Source organism: Cinclus cinclus, chromosome 6 (genome assembly GCF_963662255.1).
Source record: "Cinclus cinclus chromosome 6, bCinCin1.1, whole genome shotgun sequence".
Lineage (NCBI taxonomy): Eukaryota > Metazoa > Chordata > Aves > Passeriformes > Cinclidae > Cinclus > Cinclus cinclus.
The window spans coordinates 57,225,950-57,244,259 of record NC_085051.1 but is presented as its reverse complement, the minus strand read 5'-3'; the positions used below and the strand labels follow the sequence as shown (position 1 = coordinate 57,244,259).

At 46.1% G+C, this 18,310-nt stretch overlaps 2 protein-coding genes across 3 annotated transcripts in view; one reads left to right on the top strand and one right to left on the bottom strand.

Moving 5' to 3' along the window:
- Positions 1–200: 200 nt before the first annotated feature.
- Positions 201–6,466, bottom strand: SIX4 (SIX homeobox 4). Its single transcript, XM_062494881.1, has 3 exons — positions 5,439–6,466; positions 3,390–4,078; positions 201–997 (listed from the first exon to the last, which is right to left on the bottom strand). Exons 1-3 carry the CDS (start codon positions 6,266–6,268, stop codon positions 201–203), a joined length of 2,316 nt encoding a protein of 771 aa, XP_062350865.1. The 5' UTR covers positions 6,269–6,466.
- A 991-nt stretch (positions 6,467–7,457) lies between these two features.
- Positions 7,458–18,310, top strand: part of MNAT1 (MNAT1 component of CDK activating kinase) — a 116,311-nt gene continuing 105,458 nt past the window's right edge. For both annotated transcript variants that reach the window (XM_062494880.1, XM_062494878.1), the window contains exon 1: positions 7,458–7,570. In XM_062494880.1, coding sequence (XP_062350864.1) covers positions 7,482–7,570 — 89 coding nt within the window. In that variant the 5' untranslated portion in view covers positions 7,458–7,481. The remainder of the gene's footprint in view (positions 7,571–18,310) is intronic.

The window sequence follows — 18,310 nt, the reverse complement described above, 5'->3', positions numbered from 1 at the left end:
GCATGCAAACCAAGCGTGGCAACCTAATTCCATTGTCGGAGATTCCTCTGTACATTGATTCACACCACTTAAATGTTCTTCTGGTTTCTTTAAATGAAAAAAAAACCCACCAAACAACAAAACCCACAAACATCCCACTAGGTGTTTGTTAGGGCCTTAACAGGAGACTTATCTATTAAAACAGAAAGCAAGAAAAGAAGTTACAAGTCTTGCATAACTTCATCCATCTGAACTGTCTGCAGTTTGGCAAGTTCTTTTTTGTCCGTTTCCAGTTCTTCACATACCGTTTCAACCATGTTACTCATAACATACTTAGATTTGGAATCCAGCATCATTAAATTGCCAGTTGACTTACTCTCAGAATTAGGCAAGAAATTCTCTTTGACATCGGGTACGGCTTGCAGAACCAACCTGTGCTCTCTGCCAAAATCCTGGTGCACTTGTGCAGGGGGCTGGCTGACACGGTCTCCACTTGTTGAAACTATTTCTCCAAGCACGGGTTGTGCAGTGGAAATGGACAACAGATCCTGACTGGTGATGAGGGGACAGTTCTGAAGGGTTGCATAGTTAGTGTTGCTGATAGATATCACCGTAGAGGTACTGGTCACGGGTGAAGACATGGACTGGCTCTCCGAGATACCAGAGCTCAGTTCTGCAGCATTTAGAAGAGTTGGTGGTGTGAGGGAAAAATTATGTGAGGGCGTTACATTCACTAACGAGGAGGCCAGGGACTGGAGCCCTGCACTGGATATATTTTCAGAAGACATGTTGACGTTCAGTTGAGCGTTCTGACTGACTGGCATCAACTGAGAAAACACCAGGCTTCTTTCCAGTCCTTCTTGCTTGACAGATCCTATTGCCTGGCCTGAATTGGGAACTGTATAAACCACTGCACTTGGAGCAAGGGAGCTGAAAAAAACCTTTCCTTGCTGCAATGTTGAAGATTCAGTCGTAAAAGTTCCTCCATCAGATGTGCTGGGGTTTACTGTAGCATTACCTAGGGTAAGGGAAGCAAAAGAAAACAAAACAGACATTACAGCTGGCAGAGTTATGCAGTCCTGTTTTTTTTTTTTTAAACTTTGCAGCATACACATACACACATACGCATATCATGCAACACTGAAAAGTAATTTTTGTAGCAGGTGAGAGAAAACTTGGTGCAAAGAAACCAATGCTGTTCATAGAAGTTGCTTCTTAAAAGTTTTTTTAAAAAAGAAGTTACTGGTGTATTAGATTAGGTATCTTTCAGACTCAATTATTAAGAGGCAAACAGTCCCCAGCCATGTGACTAAAATGAATGTGCTTTGGCCTTCACTAGTTGCTACCACTCAATTTCTATCTAAGAATAGAAGCATGAAAAGCTATTAAAGATAGTTCAGTGACAGACTACAGCCTGTGTGTGGGAACTGGAGACACGTCACATGAAATCCACTACTGCTGGGCAGAACCTGCCCGAGCCAACCCGCACAGAAAACATGAAAAAACTGGTAACTTCTATTGGTCTAGCTAGGCAATCCTCAAGCACTCAGCCCTATTCCCTTTCACCTTGCTTTATCATGTTTATCTAAAATCCTAATCCTCCCACATCCACCATGCTGTGAAAAGTCACCCAGCACTGCCTGCCCTTGCTAAAAGCCATGGCACTGCTCGTGTGATGTTGTAGTGAGCCAAAGCAAGAAGAGGTGGCCAGAGATGACCTGAAGTTGTTTTCACTAGATGTGCCATGTCAGCTGTCATTATGGTAATTCCTAAAATAAGAAATAACTGGCTCTTGGGACAGAGTCCCACTTGGAACACCTCTCTTTCTCAAGAGCAGTTTAATTATAAGAGACTACAGTTGGACACAGCTGAGTATTTCAGAACAGCACCAAATATGAATTTCTCACATAGGGAATATTTTAGCTCCCAATTAATTTCAGTTAATCAGTGACAATTTTTTGGCAGGTGTTATGCATATGGGTAAACTAAAATAATAAAGCCAGGTAACTTGAAGTTACCTGTCAGTATTATTTACTGGCTTACTTGAAATAGCCTGCAGCATGCTTCACTTGGAATAGGCAGCCAGCTATCCATCCAAGAAAACCATAACTTTTTTCTGCATCAAAGATATGGTGGATCACTCTCCAGTGGGCAGTCAGTATTTTTAACAATGTCAAAAATGGTCAGAGAAGATTTGATTATGAATCTTAGGACTTTCATATACAATAGTCCTACAATGCTTAAAAAGACAGAACTTTCACCTTTGTTGTCTGTTAGTTTAAGCCTTGGAGCATGTGGATTAAGTAGCTTTAGTAATTACAGGTGGCATTCAGACTAAAGGTCTTCTTCCTTTAATCTTGGTTAAATTATGTGCCAATAACTTTCAGTGCCTGTGAGTGCCACATTTTAGGACCTTATAATTGTACACCCATTTGAAATGTGGCTGCACAGCTTCAGTGTTCCTCCCTGTGCTTCAGCAAGAATGATTCACACCCTACACACATTAAATTCAAAGAAGCACACAAGCACAATTTGACTTTCATTATAGTATCCACAGCTCCTGAAACTAGAAAGAGTCATTCCAGTTTAATCATTTTCATAATCAAAGGTAAAGTGGCCAATGAGTACCAAAGATGTTCAGCTGTGCTTTTTAACTGACCTGCTTCAAAAAAGGAATCCAGAACTAGGTTCGGGCTCCCTGGGATTCTTCCTGGCTAGCTGCAAGATTCAGACTATGGTATGTTAAGACCAACTCTAAAGCAAACTTGGGGAGGAGCCTGCACACTTGGCACATGAACCTGTGATGACATATTTCCCTTGGACTGAGGGAAGTTTTGTCCAAAGAGCCTCACATTTTATATCTACAAGCTAGTGCTTACTTCTGTTGTTTCCCTCAAGTTTAATCTTTCTTAATTATGGAACAGAAAATGTACAAGCAATTGCTTGGTCTTGTTATGTCTACAGTAATTCAAAATGTATTTTTGTGAAATGCCTTTGTTAAGAAAACAAAAAACCAAAACAACCATCACAAGAACAACAACAGTAACAATTTCCAGCTGCCATAATTTTCATTTTTATGAACCTTCTCATTAAAAGAATTCAGTGGCAAATGGGGAATATTCTGAATTACTGAAACATGTAAAATTTACAGATGTTAGTGAAAACTCGTATCACAGACTTCTGTGAACAGCATGAGATGAAAGGGGTGTAAATTACCAGACCTGCTTCCATGTTCTTGGAGGAGCTCAGCCTCATCTAACAGTCTACCCACGAGCATAACTCACTATAAAGGGAGGCAAAGGGTATTAGTTGATGTTCTGTGTGTACCCATGGCTGAGCTCCTAAAATGCTAAGTGTGCCTGATTCCAACTTCTTCTCATACCTCTTACTGCAAGAGGCAAAGCTTTTACCTTGTGAAGCTGCCACAGAAACTGGAGGCAGCTGCAGAGAAGAAAAACCAATGCTTCCGTTCAGCAGCTGGCCATTTGTTCCTGAATTGGGGATCTGGACAATGCCATACTGGTTTATTTGGACAGGAGCAGTAAAAGTAACTACGGAGCCTCCATCCTGGGAAGCAGCAGTTTCTACGCCTTCCCTTTTCACCTCTGAGCTTGGTATCAATCCTGGGAAAGTGACTGGGATGTTGCTAGAGCTGAAGGCTGCTGTGGCATTGGGGACTGAAGCCGGAAGGAGTTTGAAGTCTTTAACATCCTCTGATGACGATGATGACAGTATGTCAGTGATGGACACCCCGTTGCTCACAACACCCGAGGCAGCTTTGGGCGAATTTAAGGTAACAGTCGGCGAAGTGCCCACACTGAGTCCATTGAGTATGACACTGTTGGGTCCCTGAAGAAAAGAGCTGCCATTGAGGAAGACAGAAGAGGTATTGGCAGGCATGAGGTTCCCATTCAACAAGACACTAGACGAGCTCAATGCTATTTTAGTGTTTCCAAGCTGCTGCATGTAGACAGGCTCCATGTGGCTGGGAAGGCTGAGGCTGGTAACGCCGTCGGATGAGCTGGAGAGTGGATGGGGAGATAAATCCTCCCGCCCCTTACTGGATTCATCTTCTGTGCTAGGGTTGCCATCTGACTCGCTATAGGAAAAGACAGAGAGATGACATTGCATTACCACTGCATACCAGGATCTCTGCACCCAGGGAGACTTCTTGCTTCAACACAAACATGTGAGAGTTTCCACGAACCATTTTTCTGTGTTTTACCTTTACAAGGCACTTTAAACGAATATTCAAGCCAAGGGAGGAGGTTTCCTACAATAGAACACATCAAACCGAACACTAGCGAAAGGAGAAACTTTACAGACTGGGTTATGGAGCTGTAAATAAATTCTTCCACCCCGGCGACCGAAGGGAGCTGCCTGGGCCCCTCTCCGCCGGCCCGGGGTGTCCACACGTGTGAGACCGGCCGCGGCCATTTGGCAAAGCGCTGGGATGTGAGGCAAGGCCGGGAAGTACCGCCGGACCCTCCGGGCTCAGCCTGCCGCTCCTGGCGCGGGGGAAAGGGGACACCCCGGCCGGCGCTGCCCTCGGAGCCGGCGGAGGCACCTCCGGCCGTGCCCGGCGGCCGGGGGGGAGGGACGGAGGGATGGGGGGCGGCCTTTGTGCCTCCGCCCGGGACCGCGCCGGGTTTTTTCGCTGACTGGTCCGCCCTCGGCCGCATTTTTCGGTCGCTCTCCCCTCCCTCCCCCCTCGCCCTTTGATGTGTCCCGCGGAGAGGGGCCGCGGCGGCACAATCGCGCCCTTGGTTGAGAAATGCCTTGGGGCCCCCTCCGCCGGCCGCTTTCCCTCCTTCTCTCCCCGCTCCCTTCCTCCCCCCTCCTCCCCGCGCTTTCTCCCCCCTTCCCGTCCTTTCCCGGAGGAAGGCGGGGGGCGGGAGCAGGGAGGTCACCTCCACCTGCCCGCGCCCCCGCCGTGGGGCGGGGGGAGCCGAGCTCGAGCCGCGGGCGGAGCGGGGCCGGGGCCGGGGCCGCTCTCCCGCCCCGCAGCGCGGCCGGGAGCCCCGGGAACCGGCCCCGCTCCCCCGCTGAAACCCGAGCCCGGCCCGCTCCCGAGTCAGATTTCAAAACAGAGGGAGCGCCGGGACCCCGCGCGTCCTCCGGCCGTCAATGATTAACTCTGTCAGGCGCGACAATTGAATAAAAACAAGGAGCGGGGGGGAACAAACACCCCCGGTCCCGTCCCCTCCCGGGAGTCCGCCCCGCCGCTCCCCCGTGCCGGGAGCTCCCCCGGGAGCGCGGGGCGGCGGGTCCGGGAAGTTTCCCCGCGCCGCCTCGCACACCCGGGCCGGGTGGGTGTGTTGGGAACGAGGGAGCGGGGAGGAGGAAGGAGGGGAGGACGAGGCGCACCGAAGGTAAGCGCCATGTTTGCAAGGGAAGAAAGAGCCGGGAGAGGGAAAGGCAGGCGGGAGAGGGGGCGGGGAGGAAAAGTTTTCCCTCACCTTTTGGACTGGGTCTCGGAAGGGTTGCGGTCCCGCTGCCTGCGGTTCTTGAACCAGTTGCTGACCTGGGTGAGGGACAGCCCGGTGATCTTGGCCAGGTTGCGCTTCTCGGCGGGCGAGGGGTATCGGTTCTGCTTGTAGAGCTCCTTCAGCGCGTTGCGGGACTTCTCCTTGAAGCAGTAGACGGTCTCCTCGCCGTCCCAGATGGTCCTGGGCAGGGGGTATTTCCTCCGCAACCTGTACTTGTCCACCGCCCCCAAAGGTCTGCCCCGGGCTCGCTCCGCCTCGGTGTAGCGAGCCTTGTACCAGAGCTCCTGCAGCAGCGGGTGGTTGGAGGAGTCGAAGTTGTGGCTCTCCAGGATGCTGTAGAGCTCGGCGTAGATGCCCTGGTGAAAAGCCACCAGCGCCCGGGCTTTCATCAGGCTCTCGTTGCCACGTAGCAGATCGCTCGGGGGCAAAGACCACAGGAACCTGGCCAGGCGGTCCAGGTTCCCACCTTGCTGCAGCGCCTCGCACACGCAGGCGACGTGGTCCGGAGAGAAAGCCAGGGGGGTCTGCGAGGAGGAGGATGAGGAGGAAGAAGAAGATGAAGAGGAGGGAGAGGAGGCAGCGTGGTGATTCCTGGCCAGGAGTTCCGTATGGAGCAGTACCTGTTCCGCGGCTCCCTCCTCGCCGGCGGAGCCTGCATGCTCCATGGGGAACGGGGCAGCGGCGGGAGGGGGCGGCGGCGCGGGCCCGTCGGGGGCTTCGGAGAGCATTTCCATCACATTTTCCTCCTTAATCTCTACCGCGATCACGATGTCGTCCGTAGCGGGGGAGGCAGAAGACATGTTTCGGTTTGTTTTCTTTTTGTTTTTTTTTTTTTCTTTCCTTCTTGTAGGGATTTTTTTTCCTCCCTCCTCCCCCCCCCCCCGCGTTCCCTTCTCCTCCTCTCCCCCCTTGCTATCTCTCTTCTGCCTCCTCCTGCTCTAGCCGATCAGGTTTCCCCCGGCCCCGCAGTAACCATCCGGGATCGCTGCTGTATCCCGGCCGCGCTCCGCCGCTCCCCCCGCCGCGACTCCCGCACCCGCCGCAAGACTATGTGGCCCCGCCCACCGCTGCCCCGGCCGCGCCCGCCCATTGGCTGCGCCGCGCTGGGAGGGCGGGGCTACGATGTCTCCATGGCAACCGTCAATCAAGCGGCCGCGCTCCTCTCTCCGTTCCCCCCCACACACCCCCCCCATCTCCACCTGGAGCCCCCGGAATCGGCGGTTCCGTCACCTGCGGCTTTCCCTGGGAGGGGAAGGGTTAAAACGCCCCGGTGCTGTTATCGAGGCTGAGGGAGTTTTGCTGTGTCCACTTCTGGGCCCCTCACTTCAAGAAAGTCATTGAGGTGCTGGAGCGAGTCCAGAGTAGGGTAGCGGAGCTGGGAAAGCGTCTGGAGCACAAGTCCTATGGGTCGCGGTTGAGGGAGCTGGGGGTGTTTCGCCTGGAGAAAAGGAGACTCAGGGGTGAGTTTATCACTGTCTACAACTCCCTGAACGGAGGCTGTGGCCAGCTGGGGGTCGGGCTCTGCTCCCGGGATACCAGCGACGGGATGAGAGGACACAGACTTAAGCTGCGCCAGTGGAGGCTTAGGTTGGACATTAAGAAAAATTTCTCGCAGAAATGGTAATTAAACATTGGAATGGGCTGTCCAAGGAGGCCCAGGTGGAGTTACCAACCCTGGAAGCGTTTAAGGGTAGACTGGACGTGGCACTTAGTGCCATGGTCCGGTTGACGCGGTGGTCTTTCCTGAAGTAATCGCTTCTGTGCTTCCTGTTGGTTAGTCACGGACAAGTGCCCGCCGTCTCCCCCTGTTACAACCGGGGCTCCGGGCCCGGACAGCCCCCAGCCCCGCTGCCAGGCAGGCGCTGCCGCCCGGGTTCGTTCCCGCTCGGGCGGGCGGTGTCGGGGCCGGGGCCGGAACGCGCGGGGCGGCGCTGGGCGGCGGCGGGGCCTTTTGGCGGCGGCACCGGAAGGCGGAAGGCGCGGCGGGAGGAGGGAGGGGAGCGGGAGGCGGCCATGGACGACCTGGGCTGTCCGCGGTGCAAGACCACCAAGTACCGCAACCCCTCCCTGAAGTTGATGGTGAACGTCTGCGGGCACACGCTGTGAGTGGCGCTGGGTTCCGGGGGGAGCGGGCGCGGTCCGGAGCCCCGGCTGCTCGGCGGGGCCTGGGGATAGGGGTCGCTCCCCCCGCCGGTTCGGGGCTGGGGGCGACACCGGCTCCGCCAGACACGATCGGCGTTTGCGAGGCGGCTCCGGCCCTCTCGTGCCGCCGTTTCCACCCCCGGAGGGTCCGTGTCAGCCCGGACTGTGGGTCCGGTGTGGCTTTGACGTGCTGCCCTGGTGCCTTCTCCGCAGTGAAATTCCCGGGGGGCAGCGGGGAGGATCCCACGGGACACGGCGAGAGGTCGGGACACGCTCCTGTCCCGCTGGGCTGGGACACTTCGGGGTGCGAAGCGGGAAACGCAGGGAAAAATACATTTCCTATGGAGTTAAACATTTCTGTTTTAAGCTGTGCTCGAGTAGTAAAGAAAAAAGGCGTTTTGACGAGTTTTTTTAATGTGTTAATTCTGCTGAATGAAGAGTGCTTTGCTGAAGGTTTGGTGCTGTTTTAAATGTTGGAAAATCCTCTTGCGAACCTGTGCTGGTGGTAGTCTTAACTCATTCATGTTTTTTTCTTTTTGTTTTATATTTTGTCCCCCAAGAACAGTCATTGTTTTTTCCTTTGCTTCCAGAACTCAACCCTTAGATAGTACCCAGGGCTGGCTCTTGCTGATTTAAGTCACAGATAGTCTTGCTGATTTAAGTCACAAATAGCCTGCACTCATTCACTTTCAGATCTGGAGACCATCCTTAGTTATTGTGGAAGTTTAAAAGGCTGTACTCTAAATTCTTTCTGGATGGACACCACAGAAGTCCAGTAATGTGCTAGCAGCCCTTTCTATATTTTTTATTTTTGTCTTGTCATCTTTCCTGTGATGTGTATATTTTTAAAGTATGTAAGTGAATTTCATTGGAAAGATACAGCCTAAGAGTTTTGCTTGCCTTGGTACATTGTTGTAAGTGAACAGGATGAAGGAAGTCAATTACAAGAAGGATTTATCTTATTGTTTTAGGAAAGAAAGTGTTACTTTTCATTCTGTTCCCTGTTCCTGTTCTCTGTGGTCCTGCAAGCACTTCTGTTGCCATGAAGGTGTGGTGGTGTGGGAGAGGTGGCCTCAGGAGTGTCCCTTTGGTGACAGCAGTGCTGGAGTCCAAAACGCAGCAGCCCCGTTTAGGCAGAGCTGTGTGGGCGTAAGGTGGTGCCTCGATCTTGCATTCACCAAAGATCAAAGGACTTGATCAAAGTGGTCCTGATGTGCTTTCAGGCTCTTCCAGAGCCGCTTCCAGCAGAGGACAGCATGTCTCAGTTTGCTCTCCTGCACTGGTTCTCAGTTGTCTTGGGCTTTTTTTTTTTTTTTTGGTAGCTGAGTTTTGCTTGAGAAAATTAATGGTGTTTTCTGCTTTATTGGATGCAGTTGCTGACATTGTGTTTGGAGTTGATGTTCTTGTCTTGCTTCTTGTTTGTGAACAAGAGCTGCCTCTGCTTCCCTCAGCTCTTGTTTGCATCTCTGTTGCAGAGTAGGGTCTCTGGGTTTGTTTTGGTTGTAATTAAGGACTTTCCATCTCGATGTGGTTCAAGTGTGTCACTTCTCTGTGTTTTCCTTCCAAGAGTTCCCTCAGGGTTGTGTATCTACTATTGCTTCCATAGAGTGTTACAAAGCCTTCATGCTGGAAGTTGTTTCTTAGTAATGGTTAATAAATTTCCATAGTAACTCATCTAGAAGCTGGAAGCTCAGACGACCCACCTGTGACTGAAGGGAGGTAATTTACACTTGTTCTCATAAATTCACCATAATTCAGTCACAAGGAAGGAATGCTTAATTAGCTCCCAAATGAACTAACATAAGTTTCTTATGGAGATTTATTTATCCTTAGGCAGTCTATTTTGATATTTTGCAGTTCTTACCATTGAAAATGCTACTCCTAATTTCCAATCTAAATTTATTTGCTGTAATTGAAGCATTTAAGAACTCCACTGTGAATTTTATACACTTGTGAACTCTTTATTCTCTTTTGTAAAAATGTCTGGAATATTTTGAGGGCTTTCTCTTTGGTGTTTTTCACTCTGAAGAAGCCCCATTGTTTCAGTCTCCTCTCTTCAGTGATTTTTAATTTTTTTGTTGTTGTTGTTACACTTGGGGGCTAGTCTCACTGGGTTTTATTAGGCTCTTTCCACTTGATTTGCATTTTATTGGAGATGGACATGGTGTTCCATCTGAGTCATTAGTACAACAGCCAGAGTTAAAATTATTTTGTGTTCTTTTCATATCTGCATTTCATCCAGGCAGGATGCTGAATGTTGATTTTTTTTGTTTGTTTTTGCAGTTTGATTTATGTTGAGCATAAATCCCTGATTCTTTAGCACTTTAGGACTCAGCATAATCTGTGGGCAGAACAGAATTCAGGCTTGCTTTCCACGTTATGTTGTGCAGATGATTATTATCTTATGTTACTTCAGGTTACATTTGCACTTGCTTCAAGTGACTTTGGATTCTGAGACCCTCCATCCAAGTTTTTAAAACTGTTTAAGATTATTCTCTGTTAACATTCTGATATTTTCTAAGTTGTAGTTTGTGGACAAAATGTCTGGGAGATATTGGAAATTGTTACTTGTTACCATAAGAACTCCAGGCTAGGCAGAGCAAAATGTGAAGTTGCCTTCACTAAGTTAATTGCTAAATAACCCTCTTCCCCGGTTACTTTCTGTAACAGTGGAGAATGTGAAAAGATTAGAGCCATGTGAATGAGCTTGCTACCAGTTTTCTCTCTGAGTAAAATAATGATAACTTATCTCTGGGTGTGGGTTTCTAATCACCTCGAGTACTTGAGTATGTTCCGCTTTTGTTTAGATTATATGACTGTCAGTTTAAGAGTGTCAGAAGTCTAGTTAAACCAAAACTGCATTGCCTGTAGTTGCTGTTTCATTACTTACATTGTTACTGCGTCACTGGAGGGAATTATATTCCTTTAGTACGATTTGTTCCTAAGAAATTGTGTGTTGAATCTCATCTGTTCTGTTATCTAAAATATGCAGAATACAGGGTTTTTTTCTCAGTTTATTTTGGCATCTTCCCGGTATCTGATGGTAAGACTGACTCTGGTCTGTTTTCCTGTGTACTTGTTTCCTACTCTTTGGAGGCAAGTGCTTTAGTCCTTTAGGTTGTTGGAACTTAATGCAGAGATGATCCAAAACTGTTTTTGTCAGTTTTCAAAAGGTAGAGATTACATCTATCAGGTTTGAAAACCTTGAAGTACTCCTAATGCTATAACCCCTGGATATAGTCCACAGGTTTATGGACTACACGTCCATAGGTTTATGGAAGCTCATTAAGCTGTCTGCAGAAGCACATTGCCTTTATGGTGCTTTTTGTTTGAAGTGTGCCGATAAATCTGCATGGAAAATTCAGAGCTGTGGCTTTGCTGGCTCGGGAGGGAGGTTTGGAGCAGTTGCTGTAATGCATTTCCCAGTTCTAGCCTGGGCTCCTACTCCTTCTGCTGTGCTATGAGTTACATTAGCCAGCTAATCCATCTTACTGAGTGGAGATTGATGCAGAAAATGCCCCAAGTGCTTTGGCAACATCTGCTAGAGATTTTCCCTCTCATTGAATAGTGGGTTAATGCGCTCCTGCTTCAGCTCTGCTTTCTTGCATTGCAAGCATTCTGAAGGAATATTTTCATTTTGCCTTCAGTGCTGTCTCCTGATAGCTTCTTTGCTAAAGCCCTGACCTTTCCTATTCCGTCAACTCTGCTGTCCACTTAATGAAGAGACCTCTGGTGATGTGATTTGCACTTGTGCAAAATACCTTGAATTATAAAATATTGAGGAGCCTTTACTTAGCTGAGGTGATTTGTCAGTAAGCTTCAGATCTTTGTTTCATCTGGGTTTCAGAAAGCTTGTGGTTTTACCGTGAGTTCATTTTATTCATTTTGTGACTCTGTTTTCCCTTCTGAAGGGCTGTGAGAATTGTCTTCTTATGCCTTCTGTCAGACAGGTTGTTTCCACTTTCATGTTCTTAGGTGGTTCTTGCCCTCTGATTAGAATGAAATTAGAAGAGCCATTCCTTTTAGCATGGTTTATATTCCCCCCTCTTTCTTTTTCTTCTTACCTCTTATATAAAAAACACACCTCAGGCTATAAGAGAACTTGTTGGGCAACAAATGTCCTGTTTTTTCTTTCTTTTTTGACAGATGGTTGCAGTGAAGGTTCTTGCTATGAAATCCCATGCTTTGGAGGTTTGGCCGTTCAGTCTTCTCCTCTTCCTCACTTCATTAGTTTAAATCTCATCTGACGTAGATTCTATGTGTGAAAGTCCCTGTGCTGGCCTCCCATCTCTTTGCTTACTGTGACCTTGACCCTGCCATCAGATTGGTTCTGGATTTTGGCAGCAACACGCAGGTAGCATTTCTCCTCCCTCATCCTTTGCATCTCTGCCCATGTCAGTGGCTGACCCTATGTTAGAAAACTCACAGTGGCTTTCTCCTATTGCTGTGCTTTTGGCATGGTCCGTTCTCCCATGGGCAGTGGGGCTCTGGAATGTGCTTGTGGCAGAGTGAGATCAGAGTGCTGATAAGCACAGCAGTGCTGCAGTGGAGATAAGGGATAGGCAGGTGGCTGCAAGAGGATGAAATCAAACATTTGGTCTTTTATAAACAACTTTCAGGTTGAAATTCCACTGCAGTTTATTCCGGTAGAATCTTGCCAAGCCTTACAATTGTGGGAATGGGTGTTTTGAGGTCTGTTTCTTAGTAGTTTGTTTTCCTTGGTTATTGCTTCTTGACCAATATCACCAAACATGTAACACCATGTGTTTTTGGCATCACGGTAATGTTGAATAAGCCTTTTCCACTATAAATCTTCCCTGTCACTGGGAGGGAGGATGATAAATTAGCAGTTAAAAGTTGTTCTAGGATGGGACTTAGTAAGGAAATGCTTTGTTCAAGAATAATGAATGTATTTTAAAGTTTATTTTCTTAAGTATAACAGAGGTTCAAGGCATCAGATACTTGGCTTTAAAAAAACTTTTGTGCAGGGAAGAGTGTGTCTAATTATGGAGCAATGCTTGATTAAAGTCCTGCAATGCATTGATTTCTAAGGTGCCCTGATGGCTTTGCTTTCTTTTAGAAGTTCACTCAAGAATTTTATTCAAAATCTGTTGTGCATGTATGACAGTTTTTGGTTATTTAGACAATTCCTAGAGTCTTTTCTAAGCATGCAGATACTGGGTGCATGCTTGCCAATGGAGTTGTAATCCACCTGGCTTCACTTGAGACCATGAATTATCTTTTACTCTGCCTACTTGGATTTCATGGCCTGTGTTGAGTTTTAAGGAGGCAGGTTAAGCATATCCCACTGATTTACTTATATAAAGAGGAAAGGAAATGCATCCACCCAAACCTGCATTAAAAGAACGTTAAGGTTGTTACTGCAAACAGGAGTGGGTAAAGAGATTTATTCTTGGCTGTAAACTTGGACCATATGGTCTCCAACAGGAGACGCAGAAATGTTAGGTATAAAAGGTAGTTAATTGGGACTGTTGCTTCACCTTTGTTATCTCACTGCCTTTTATAGGGAGGAGGAAGGAAACGCTTGTTAGAAGTCAGTTCTGGTGCTCCAGTTACCTGTGAGCCATCCTGGCTTGTAGAGAGAGGAAATGTGAGTGTGTGCAGACCAGCAATAGCAAAGAGACTCCTTTTCTTCCGCAGTGTCATGCCAGCTGTTGTGCCATCTGCACAAAGTGTCTTTTCCAAGCTTAACATCTCTGGGAGACAAGGGCTCAGGCACCAGAGCAGCCTCCACAGAAAACTGAGGAACTCAATTGCAGCTGCTGCCAGTTTGGTGGTTTTGGTTTTTGTTTTTTTGTTTGTGTACTGCCACAATCTTCGAAGGTAGCTGATGAACTTGCTTTATTGTCAGCTTTTCTGGTCACTTTCTTGTCTTCAGGAAACTTATGGATCCTTAATAAAATGAAGGTTTTTTTTTTTTTCTCCTGTTCCCAGAGGGAGATGTATTTATTTCTCATTTAATTTATTAATAAGGCTTCAAAATGAAGGCAGTGTGAAAAAGCTTACTGTCTCTAGGCCCAGCTTTGTGTTGCTCAGGGGAGACATCAGTTCACCAAGTTGTGTTGTGGGGATTCTCTAATCTGCCCTGCACCCTGTTAGGGTGTTTCCAGGGATTCATTAAGGGGGGGAAGTGGATGCTTGGAGAGCTCTAATTGCAGTGTTAACGGCTGCAAAGATGAAGAAATAGAGGTTTCATTATTTGTGTATTTATTTTAATGTCAGAAGCTTTTGGAGTTTTGTGGCTGTCAAATTCCCTGGGAGGTAGAAGTAGGAACATCCCTGGTGAATTCAGGGGAATGGGGTCTTATGCCAGTGCGTGGGGCTGGACTTGGAAAACAGTTTGGAATCTTCTTGTTTAAACCCCTTCCAAGTGAAAGGATGGCTTGGCTTCCTGCTGCATTCTTCTCTGCAGTGTGGTTCAAGAAAATGCCTTTCTTCTAGGATGCGGGGAAGCCCTGGAGACTGTGGAAAATAACATAAAACTGTATTTTAGCCAAGTAAGTTTGAGTGAGGAAGTCTAAACTAGAGGTAGGCAGTGAAGATCTGTCAGACCTGTAACTTTTAATTTGAGCATGTGGGAATTAGGGGGGCTTAAATGTGCATTTGAATTTTATTTGGCAATAAAAATGTTTTTTTTCCTAAAGAAAATACCTTGAATGCAAAATATACAAGGACAATGATTCAGGGCTGTCATTAGTAAAAATAAAGGTTGGCTGTGAAATCTATGATTTTTAGGCCAAAAAAAGTGGTGTGTAGGCTTTGGAGCACAAACAAGTATGAGTGTACTGGTTCAGCCATGGAAGTGTGGATTCAAGATTTGTGAAGAGGAAGCAGGCACAAGGAAAAGAGCCACCAGGCTTTGGTACTTGCCAGACCCTTGCAGGAGCTGATCTAGTTTGCTAGCCTGGCAGAAAAGGAGCTTTTTTTGGTAAGTTAATGCTGTTTGTATAGAACTAGCACATTGAAGTGGCTTGTGAATGGTTAATCAGACATCAGAGGTGCAAGGTCATCTGTAGGAATCTGTGTCTACAAATGAGCTAGGAATAGGGTGGAAGGAAGGACCTTCCTATGACACAATGTTAATTTGGCTTTTTAAACCATTTTGTGAAGCTTCATGCTTTACAAGTTGGCTTATCTGGGGGAGCAAGTGTTCTGTTTTGTCTCTAAGGCTTGGTTTTTTGCTGTTATAACCGTATCACACCTCAATTTAGATTCCTGGATGGTAAATCCTTGCTTGTGTGAAAAGTGTGAATAATCTTGGTGGATTAAAGCAGATTGGGACTACATTTTCAACTACAGTTGAAAATCTCAACCAGAACAGGAACTCGGTGGAGTCCTGAAAATGCCTACTTTGCTTTGGGGAGATAAATAATGAAACCTATGTAAATGTATTTCGTGCCCAATAATTTCCACCTCTGAGAAAATTCTCGCAGTTTCTTCTGTGTGACTTGGGAGACACATTAAGGAGGTTTTCACTCATTTTGACAGGTCTGCTATGAGACTTTAACTAATGCTTGATTGAAGTAATTGCACCATCAAAGCCTGTCTGCTTCCTCAGAGGAAGAAGCATTTTTTTTTTAATGTTAAGTGGATATATTCCCTCTGAAAGAAAGCTTTTTTCTGACTTCTTAGGGAATAAAAATCTAGGTCATCTTTCTTCTTTGTCTTTTTGGAGTTATTCCTGGTTTTATTAATTTGGATTAGATGCTCTTTGGATCCAGTTCCATCCCATTAGTCTTCCAAAGTCTCTACAAGTTAGTCAAGGGAGGTGATTAAATCATTGCTGAAATACCCAAGAGGTTATTTCCTTCTGACATCCAGTTTTGACAGTGAATATTTGCTTTTACATTTGGCTCTGAGTCATGGTCTTGATACTTCTGATGAAGTGGTGTTAATGCCTCAGCTTAATTCTTTTGTTTTAAAACTGGCATATTTAGAAAATCTTCTCTTTTCTCTGTTCAACTATCAATTGCAGTGTCCACTTGGTAATACTTCTTGTCTGCTTAGCAAAGCTCACAGGGCTTACTCTTCATTCCCTGTAAGTACTTTTTGGAAATTTAAGTTATAGTTCTGCTCCTTGTGACCTTGGCAAAAGGAAAGCTGTGTTTATATCCTGTCTCTCCAGTCACTAAATGGAAAAGTAAATTATTTTTCCTTGGTTCTGAAAATTCAGTCTGCTAAAGTCTGCATCCTGGATTGGAGACTTTACAAGAGCATGCAGTGATAGGACAGGGGGAATGGCTTCACACTGAAAGAGAGCAGGTTTAGATTAGTGTGCTAGTTACTGGAAAAATTCTTTACTGTGGGGTTGGTAAGGCTCTGGCATAGGTTGCCCAGAGTAGCTGTGACTACTCCATTCCTGAGAGTGTTCAAGAATAGACTGCATGGAGCTCTGAACAGTCTGTTCTAGTGGAAGGTGTCTCTGCCCATGGCAGGGGATTGGAATGAGATGATCTTTAAGGTCCCTTCCAACCCAAACCATTCTGTGATCCTGTGGTCCTGGAAATGGGTTTGGGTTGAGGAGTGTTCCAGCATACTTGGCCCCTTCTGGGTTGGGTATATGCTCACCCTATTAGGGGTAAATATGGTAGCACATACCTGACACAGGAGTGCTGTAAATCTCTGTGGTGAAATCAAGTCCTTCTCAAAAAGGAGGCAAACACAAAAGCGGTTTAAATAATTTTGTATTATTATTATTGTTATTTGTATTATTTTATCTTTCTTTTAATTGCATCTACTTCATTGCAATTGAAGCCAGTTATTCTGTGGGTTTGTGAGGAAAAAGGACAATGGGCTTGCTTCTGTGTGGTTGCACTAACTGTCAGATGTTAATAAGCCGTATACATAGGTTTAATATTTATGAAATCAAGCAAATAGATTCCTGAATCATTTTAGAAAGCACATGTTTCTTGGTAACTGTAAATTCACAGCAGAGCAGATCCAGAAGTGCCCTGTTGTACTCAGAAGTTGTATTTATGTGCATGCTCTTTGTTTGGGGCTTTGGTTGGTTGTTCCTGCCCCCTGGACAACTGAAGATGAAGTTTAAAGAAAAGCCCAGTCAACGGTTTGGAAGTTGAGTTGAGTATTCCACTGTTCATATCTGGTGAGGAAATAAGGAAAAAAAATTCCCTGAAAGTAACAGACTGTGGGACAGGCACTGCACTGAGCTTGCACTGGGGACACTTCAGTTTCATGTTGCTGATTCTGCCTTTTTTGTTTGGTGATATTCAGGCATCAGTGGATGTTTCCTCACAGACCAGTCTGGCTGTCATAAAAGTGACAAATAGTCCTAACAGTGATCTGAATTATGTAAAGACATTTACCTGGTATCTCTTCTTTAAAAAACATTTTGCAAGAATAAATTTTGATAAGACCTTAGCAGGAACTGCTGCTGTACGTGACAAAATAAAACTTTGTCATAACTAAAACTATTTTTGAGTGCTCTGAAAATGATATTAAATTGGTCTTGTTTTGAACGTGTGGGGGAAGGAGTATATAAGGAAATTCTTGCAGGGTTTTTGTGTGGAATGTGGGTAAGTTCAGACCAGTGAGAACAAGATGGCTCTGTCACAAAGGAACAATGAGGAAGTCATCTGTCTGATAAATATTTTGGCTTTGAATTGAGAAACATGAGGTAAGGGTTTTTGCTGTGCCCACACAGTCCTGCTTCAGTGGCTGGCACTAAGGTTAGATTATGTCTAAGCATTTGTAGAATCCTGGGCTTAACGTGAGCATGACAACTTTAACATTTTAGAGAAGATAAGTGGCTCTGCTAATAGTTAGGAAATAGTGGGATGGGACAGAATGAGAATAAATGTATTTTATTGGTTTCCTCTTAAGGAGTGTTGAGGTAAAAGTTCCCAAGAATGTTGTGCTCTTGAGTTTTTCATTAATTCCAAGAAGTGTAGCCAGACTGCCAGTCTCTGCCAGAGTGGCAGAGGAGGACTGATGTTCCTAGACAGCAAAAGGTAAGGGAGTGGTTTGGCCAATGTTGACACCTTCAGTCTGCTGAGCCAGAATGGGAAGTGTTGGGTCTAACTGGGCAGGAAAGTCTGGTACTGGGGTTAGATGTATGGCAAGAGCTGCCCTCAGAACCAGGGTGAACGAGGAAGATCTCTGGGCCCAGACAAGTACAGGCAGACAAATGTTTAACGTCATTGTCTTACTTGAGGGTGTCATGTGTTTATCTGTAAAAATAAAAAAAAAAAATATCTTTGTGGGGATTAGGAGTTGAACAATCTGTAGGTGTAACTAGTGGCTAGGTAATCCTTACTGTGAGTATATGAATAGCCTTGTGTAAACAGAAGAGTCCAGATTGTTCTGGAAGTAGTGTCTGTAGGCTTTAAAAGACTGAAAAGAATAGTCCTTACACACCCTGGATGACGTCAGGAAAGTCTGTCAGTGGCAATTGTGTAGTTTGATAAACTTGTGACTGATGTGCTGTGAACTAGAAATGGGAGGCTGCCTTTAAATCCCCAAGATCCCTTGTTCTAGGAAAAAAAAGAAAAGTTATCTTCAGTTTTAGGGTATGGTTGTGTTCTGTAGAGGGAGAGAGGGAGGTTAACAGGACTGAGGGCAATTCCAGGGTTGATGGGATGTTGCTGAACATTGTCAGTTGTGCAGGCTTGGAGGAATTGAGGAGCTGGAGAGATACTTGTTTGTCGAGCTTAGTCTAAAAT

Coding starts and splice junctions, on each gene's coding strand:
- SIX4 (XM_062494881.1), bottom strand. CDS start 6,268: ATGTCTTCTGCCTCCCCCGCTACGGACGACATCGTGATCGCGGTAGAG. Junction 4,079..5,438: donor TCCGAGACCCAGTCCAAAAG/GTGAGGGAAAAC, acceptor CTTTTCCTATAG/CGAGTCAGATGGCAACCCTA. Junction 998..3,389: donor TTCTGTGGCAGCTTCACAAG/GTAAAAGCTTTG, acceptor CCCTTACCCTAG/GTAATGCTACAGTAAACCCC.